Source organism: Spizellomyces punctatus (genome assembly GCF_000182565.1).
Source record: "Spizellomyces punctatus DAOM BR117 chromosome Unknown supercont1.5, whole genome shotgun sequence".
Lineage (NCBI taxonomy): Eukaryota > Fungi > Chytridiomycota > Chytridiomycetes > Spizellomycetales > Spizellomycetaceae > Spizellomyces > Spizellomyces punctatus.
The window spans coordinates 1,537,514-1,543,596 of record NW_015971541.1 but is presented as its reverse complement, the minus strand read 5'-3'; the positions used below and the strand labels follow the sequence as shown (position 1 = coordinate 1,543,596).

At 48.6% G+C, this 6,083-nt stretch overlaps 5 protein-coding genes across 5 annotated transcripts; 2 read left to right on the top strand and 3 right to left on the bottom strand.

The window, feature by feature from the left end:
* The first annotated feature begins 61 nt into the window (after positions 1–61).
* On the top strand, positions 62–1,210 carry SPPG_03698 (uncharacterized protein). The gene has a single exon (XM_016751954.1). It carries the CDS (start codon positions 218–220, stop codon positions 1,121–1,123), a length of 906 nt encoding a protein of 301 aa, XP_016609950.1. The 5' UTR covers positions 62–217; the 3' UTR covers positions 1,124–1,210.
* SPPG_09134 (uncharacterized protein) lies at positions 1,115–2,047 on the bottom strand. Its single transcript, XM_016757291.1, has 3 exons — positions 1,681–2,047; positions 1,516–1,599; positions 1,115–1,450 (listed from the first exon to the last, which is right to left on the bottom strand). The coding sequence occupies exons 1-3, from the start codon at positions 1,813–1,815 to the stop codon at positions 1,382–1,384; spliced, it is 288 nt and encodes a 95-aa protein (XP_016609949.1). The 5' UTR covers positions 1,816–2,047; the 3' UTR covers positions 1,115–1,381.
* Positions 2,048–2,310: 263 nt separating this feature from the next.
* On the bottom strand, positions 2,311–3,001 carry SPPG_09133 (uncharacterized protein). Its single transcript, XM_016757290.1, has 4 exons — positions 2,836–3,001; positions 2,689–2,768; positions 2,575–2,595; positions 2,311–2,512 (listed from the first exon to the last, which is right to left on the bottom strand). Exons 1-4 carry the CDS (start codon positions 2,951–2,953, stop codon positions 2,468–2,470), a joined length of 264 nt encoding a protein of 87 aa, XP_016609948.1. The 5' UTR covers positions 2,954–3,001; the 3' UTR covers positions 2,311–2,467.
* Positions 3,002–3,113: 112 nt separating this feature from the next.
* SPPG_03697 (uncharacterized protein) lies at positions 3,114–3,923 on the top strand. Its single transcript, XM_016751953.1, has 2 exons — positions 3,114–3,315; positions 3,393–3,923. The coding sequence occupies exons 1-2, from the start codon at positions 3,158–3,160 to the stop codon at positions 3,832–3,834; spliced, it is 600 nt and encodes a 199-aa protein (XP_016609947.1). The 5' UTR covers positions 3,114–3,157; the 3' UTR covers positions 3,835–3,923.
* Positions 3,849–5,663, bottom strand: SPPG_03696 (ribose-phosphate diphosphokinase). Its single transcript, XM_016751952.1, has 4 exons — positions 5,288–5,663; positions 4,675–5,204; positions 4,434–4,605; positions 3,849–4,370 (listed from the first exon to the last, which is right to left on the bottom strand). The coding sequence occupies exons 1-4, from the start codon at positions 5,533–5,535 to the stop codon at positions 3,947–3,949; spliced, it is 1,374 nt and encodes a 457-aa protein (XP_016609946.1). The 5' UTR covers positions 5,536–5,663; the 3' UTR covers positions 3,849–3,946.
* Between the last annotated feature and the right edge of the window lie 420 nt (positions 5,664–6,083).

Here is a 6,083-nt window from a genome sequence, read left to right as displayed (position 1 = left end):
GTCGCATCCGTTGTTAACCCTTCTGCCGGCTCAGTGAAGGGTCCGGTGGAGGAGTATCTTGATCTGATTCTTGAACTGACTTGTGGGGGACTCAAATACTGCCCTATACTCTGGGACGCGCCATATACTCGGACTTATAGCCGGCAACCGAGGTTATGATTTTGACCTTCGGTCTGTTTTGAGCGCCCCAACAACACCTACGTCGATTTCTCCAAGGATGAGCGTTAATGCAGGATATAATGCCAATGGGAACCACGTACCGGTGGTACAGGCCCCGCCGGCAGAACTAGTACAGAGATTGAAGGCCGCTTCTATGCTCCAAAATCCCCTAAAAGACTCGAATTCAAAAGCACCTTCAGCATCTTCAAACTCGATCCGCAAAAGCTTACCACGATCCATCCGCATAAATCCCCTTGTTCAGGTCCTCATATTGAGACGAGTTCTTCTTCTCACGGATGGTCGGGACAAGGTGATGAAGGTCATCCAATACGGACTCAAGACTGCAATGTGGCTTCACATATTGGACGCCAAACGGCATCCCACCCTCCATTCGCATGCCAATAAAACCGTCTCACAGTTTTCGATGACCCGCAAAGTCATTCGGCTATTTTACTGGTTGAATTCCTTAGATGAATTTGTAGAGCTGGCGAAAGAACGGCATTTTGGGATGTCATCAGCCGTGACGCCAACGGAGAAGCTAAGGCAGTTCCTGGCGGTTTTCAACGCTATTGTCGGGATCGTGAATGGGTGGGCAGATGATTTGGTAGTCGCTGGAAAGATGGGCATCGTGGACAAACCACTGTACAACCGCGCAACAATCCTTGCAGATCGACTCTGGTATGTTAGTATATTCATCGACGCTCACGAGAATGTGCACGGCACAGCGGCAATACGGCGAAAGCTAGTGGCATGTCGCGCCGATGATGAGTCCAAGAGGAAAGAGCTGGAAAGCAAGTTATATATGCAGAAAGTGTCGTTTGCCAAACTTATGGCAGACTTTGTTTTCTGCACCATAGATGTCTTCCACTTGGGAGACAAAGGTATTAGCGACGGATGGCAGGCAGTATCCGGTTTTCTCGCGGCGTTATTGGGCACCTACAAAGTTTGGGTAAAGCATCGCTAGAGCATTACGATCTGTAATTATTTATTTGTGCTGTAATTAGTGTCTCTTTTCTTTGTTAGACTCTTAAAACAGAGACTGTTCCCCTGACTGCTTTGTCCAAAAGTTTGCCATTGCAAAGAAACCGTGCAATGGCCGAATTTAAATCGAGACATGTCACCCGAAGCAAGGAATGGTCCTTCTATCAGGAAATCTATTTGTCCAGGACTGTCGCAAACGGTATCATACAAACTTTCTTTCCGAGAGCCCCAGCGACGTGGTTTACATGAAAGGACGCTCAACCTCCCAAGCACTGTTGGTCAGAAACTCTTTCGGCGCCTCCACCTCAGCCTAGCTCCCCAGTAGGAAGGTGAGCATCCGAAAAAAAGAATTAAAAAAGGGGTACCGATACATACCCGCTGGAAGTTAACATTTCCAGTCAGCCGGCTGTCCCGCTCCATCATCCGCCTGTCCCATCTGTCCACGCTCCAGCGCTTCGGCTGTGTCGAGCAAAAAAAAAAAAGTACAGGTAAGCAAAAGCGTCGGACAACGGCTCGGCATGCTCCGACGTTGTAACGCACCTTTCCCCAGTTCTCATACTCTTGGTATTTCTTGACACCCCACCTCATTGTCACACCGAGGACGCCGATAATCATCAACGGAAAGAGGGGTTGGATGGGCACGAGCCATCTTTGGCGGGAGGCAGGGGCCGACATTGGTGATTTCGTTTACGGGCCACGAACGGGAGGAACAAGTGAAAACTTGACGAGGTTCAAATAGTAACGTCGCTTGGGTGTAGGGCTATTGCAGTGCAGCGCGGAGTAAAGGCACTTGCAAATGGATTTTACCTTTGGTGAGGTCAATGTTCTCGTCGGCCAACATGGCTTGGACCGCGATCTTGCATCCAGAAAAAGTCGCGATTCCAACCGAAATAGCCAATTATCGGATTGGCGTTGCTCCCTTCAATACAAAACGCTGCAGCTTTACACGCATATGGTGGTAGGACTTAAAAGACAAGTACCATTAACCATTGCTTGCAGTTGGTCTGCAATAGATACAGGAGGATGGAGATTGACATAGCAGCCCATTCAGTAGTGTCCAGGATTATTGAGTCCTACGTTCCGTACTTACAGCTCGGAACCTAGTGAAGTACCATCACCACCATCACGAATATCATGATGACCAATGTCCTTATCGAGCGGTTTTGCCAATGCCGGTATAAGGAGAAATAAGCATCATATAATTAAATTACAAACTAACCTATACGATCATGAATTCAAAACAAAAAAGCACACTTCATATACGCCAAATCGGGGAACGCAAATATCCAACGCCATAACAGCATCATGCACAGAATTCCACCACCCGTCATCGTTTACCACCAAAAGTCCGCTCCGCTCCCTCTTTCAATTCCTGCCAAAACATTGTCAGCTGGCTGTCCGTAACCAGCATCGCACAAAATGATATCTCCGTACCTTTTTAAACTCTTCCATGAACTATTGAAGCGGCAAGATCGAACAACCAGGTCAGTACAAACATCGAGTGCACCTGTACGAACAGCCAAGTTGAACAGATGCTAGCGCACGTACCGTCATCATCTTTTCCTTTGTCTCATACATCGTTTCCGGATTCGAGAGCTCACTTTGAAACTCTTGCGCCCTTCGGGCACCTTCAGTGTCACAGCGAGAGTTAACACCAGCGTAGCTTGTCTCGTCATGGCTTTCCTCTCCAAGTACCTTTGCCACTCAATTCTGATATCTTCTGTTCTGTAGTCACCGCAAACTTTTGAAATAGCCGGTTATTGGCCAGAGTTTCGACAAGATGGGCGTGTAAGGCTTGTCTCCAGGGAATCATTCTGTGGGATGTTCTTGTTTAGAAGCGGGTGAGGTGAGCGAGGAAACTGTCACTGACTGCATTTTGATCAGGTCAGCGACTGGATCAATGTTGCCATGGCAGTAAGCATGCCACACGTGACTCGACCGGTAGTGACCCCAGCCGTTGACGGCCTCGTCCAGCGCACTGAATGTTGCAGCGCTATCACCAGAAACACGGCCAAAAATGGACCCAGACGACATTGACAATATGGACTTTGACATACCCGCCCATCTTCTCAATGCACAGCAACAGGCGGGTCCATCAGGTTCAGGGTCTGCTCAAACTCGATCACAACCGCGAATGGTCGCTGTAGATCCCTCCATCCACGAGACTGCCAAGAGGTGATACTGCGAAATATTTTGTATATAGGGATTGGGCATATATCTGTATTCTTATGGAGTATCTTCCTCGGAAATAGTTGGACGACATTGTATCCTGTATATCTTGACCCAACCAAGCCCCAACGTCGTCTGGCCAAAACCCTTTGTCCCTCCGCTCCCTCCGCCATTTACATGTCAGAATGCGTGCGCCTGCTTAACCTCCCCGCTGTTCTCGACCCCGAGAAGCGACATCCCGCCGATCCTCTCGTATTTGGTCGAATTAAAGTGCAGATAAAGCACTCGGCCACCAAAAAGCCACTGAATCCGAACGTTACCAGCAAACTGGGATTGCTGAGAGAGATTGCAAAGATGTATGCTGAGGTGGAGGAGAGAATGAAGAAGGAAGATCCGAGGATCGTGGCTATGGCCGCTGCAAGCCGAAGTGAGGTGTCCAAGACAATTCAAGAGTTGGCGAAAGACGCTGCGAAGGAGAGTGGAAGTGGTTCAGGAGGTGGCAAAAAGAAAGGAAAGAAGAAGTAGATTGTTTGCAAATCTATCGAACAAAAGTTTTTGCAATTTTCATGCATTTTATTTAATTTACTGGAAAAATGATGAGTTGCATCCCAGAATGTGCAAGTATTATCAACCCAGCTCAATATGGCGTTTGTTCGAACAAGAAACTGACGCTCTCCCCATTGTGTATCCGCCTGATGGCTTCCGCAAACACTCCAGCAATGTCAAACACTTTGATCTTGTCACAATGTGCCAGATGATCCTGCTGGGGAACGCTGTTGCTCACCACCACCTCGTCAATGGTCGAGTTCTTGATCCGTTCGAGGGCATTCCCGCTGAGGATTCCATGAGTAATTAGCGCATAGATCTTGGTAGCCCCACTCTTCGTCAATAACGTGGCAGCCCGCGTAATTGTAAATGATGTATCAGCAATATCATCAACCAATATGCACACCCTATCCTTGACATCTCCAACCAGGATCAATTCCGAGCCAGCAGCCACCCGCCGCTCTTTGTGAATCAATGCAAAATCCACGTTGAGCTTGTCGGCAATGACCGTGGCCCTTGAATCAACAGATTAGTGCCATGATTACCTTTCGGAGATGACGAGCGAGAAAATGACATACCTCTTCGCACCACCTGCATCAGGAGACACAATAACGGCGTTCTGAAAATCTGGTATTTTCTCCTTGATATACTTTATCATCAAGGGCTGGCCGTATAGGTTATCCACAGGAATGTCAAAAAATCCTTGAAATTGAGGATCGTGGAGGTCCATAGTAATAATGTGATCCGCGCCTTTGGCAGGTCGAGCGTGGCACCTTAAGTTGACGCACATGAAAGGTGCCATGGCTTACATGGACTTACCAGCTGCCATCAGCATGTTTGCTATCAGTGTACCGCTCCTCGCTGTCCAGTGTTTGTAACCTCCATTACCCGATCCAGGTCCAGGTGTACAAGTCCCGGTCTGAAGAGGTCGGTCAGCCGGCGGTTGTGGGGCAAGCGGATGCACAGCGACATTGGAGTGCGAGCGACTAATACTCGACACACGACCTCCACCGTCAAGAGACAGGGTAGATTCGGTGCGAAGATGCCTGAGCTTCGGCGCGGGAAGTGGTGTATCGTCCTCATCTGGGAATGATAAGCTGCTCATGGATTTCTCAAAGATCTCTGGCTGGGGCGGGGTGTCGGTAGAGTTGGCAGTGGACGAGTCAGAGTTTGGTGGAGGGCTAGGGAGCGATGAAGGTTTTATAGGTGACTGCAATTGACCGTCATACATTGTGCCAAACTTGTCATCATCACGCTTTGCCACACGAGACGAAGGCACACTATTCCTCTTATACGGCGTTTCCGGTTGACGGGCATATGGAAAGCATGGAATGACAGCGGTGACTTTCCTACACATTTACATGAGTAAGCGTCTTACAAAGTCTGGATAATATGGAAGGCGTTATGAACAATTGGGATTTGCATAACGTACTTTGCACTGGCGGTCTTGCAGGCAGCAATCATGATCAGCATTTCGACAAAGTTATCGTTCACATTTCCGCAGCCAGATTGGATGATATATACATCTTGTTCTCGGACGGACTCTCCGACCTCCACATTCGTCTCCTTGTTTGAAAATTTTGACAATGTCGCCCTTCCTTGCGGGATGCCTAGTCGCTGACATATGTCCTGTGCCAACTGCGGGTGACTCGAGCCCGCCAGAATGGAAATGTTGCGCATGGCAAGGAGGAGTTCTGGAAAATTGAAGTGGAATGTGTGATCTCGCCAAACCGAGCACAACTGTTGAATGAGTTGGACGTTCAATGAGAATGGGCGCAGCCAGTCGCTAAGCCGTGGCGCATGCTCTCATCAGCATCTGAGCGATCGCTCCATGCATTATCACCTTCTTGGAACAAGCAGGACTGGCTTGACATTGCAACAGCCCAATGTTCATATTCTGTCAGGCCTCCATCACATATCGGCCGACATTGGTCGAAGCTACATGTTCACGCTGCAAAGCGACCAATCTCCATCACCCTTGAGCCCAAATAAGTTGGAATCCCTATCGCGTCGGATGCACACGAATTACCTTCTTTAGAGTCGCTTCCAGACCAGGAGTAACGGGGGCGTCCATATTCAAAGCTTATTGACACTTGGCATTCCTGTACAGTCCTTGTTTAGAGTTTAAAAACATTCCCCCAAACATTTTAAAAACAAACACACGGCAACAAGAAGCCCTGCTGACAGCTTGTGTGACAAATGTCACATGTTCCGAACCAGGCGGCGTG

Coding starts and splice junctions, on each gene's coding strand:
- SPPG_03696 (XM_016751952.1), bottom strand. CDS start 5,535: ATGCGCAACATTTCCATTCTGGCGGGCTCGAGTCACCCGCAGTTGGCA. Junction 4,606..4,674: donor AAACATGCTGATGGCAGCTG/GTAAGTCCATGT, acceptor GACCTGCCAAAG/GCGCGGATCACATTATTACT. Junction 4,371..4,433: donor GATGCAGGTGGTGCGAAGAG/GTATGTCATTTT, acceptor TGTTGATTCAAG/GGCCACGGTCATTGCCGACA.
- SPPG_09133 (XM_016757290.1), bottom strand. CDS start 2,953: ATGATTCCCTGGAGACAAGCCTTACACGCCCATCTTGTCGAAACTCTG. Junction 2,769..2,835: donor ATCAGAATTGAGTGGCAAAG/GTACTTGGAGAG, acceptor GTGACACTGAAG/GTGCCCGAAGGGCGCAAGAG. Junction 2,596..2,688: donor CAAAGGAAAAGATGATGACG/GTACGTGCGCTA, acceptor CCGCTTCAATAG/TTCATGGAAGAGTTTAAAAA.
- SPPG_03697 (XM_016751953.1), top strand. CDS start 3,158: ATGGACCCAGACGACATTGACAATATGGACTTTGACATACCCGCCCAT. Junction 3,316..3,392: donor ATCCACGAGACTGCCAAGAG/GTGATACTGCGA, acceptor CCTCGGAAATAG/TTGGACGACATTGTATCCTG.
- SPPG_09134 (XM_016757291.1), bottom strand. CDS start 1,815: ATGTCGGCCCCTGCCTCCCGCCAAAGATGGCTCGTGCCCATCCAACCC. Junction 1,600..1,680: donor AGTATGAGAACTGGGGAAAG/GTGCGTTACAAC, acceptor TGCTCGACACAG/CCGAAGCGCTGGAGCGTGGA. Junction 1,451..1,515: donor GAAATGTTAACTTCCAGCGG/GTATGTATCGGT, acceptor CTGGGGAGCTAG/GCTGAGGTGGAGGCGCCGAA.
- SPPG_03698 (XM_016751954.1), top strand. CDS start 218: ATGAGCGTTAATGCAGGATATAATGCCAATGGGAACCACGTACCGGTG.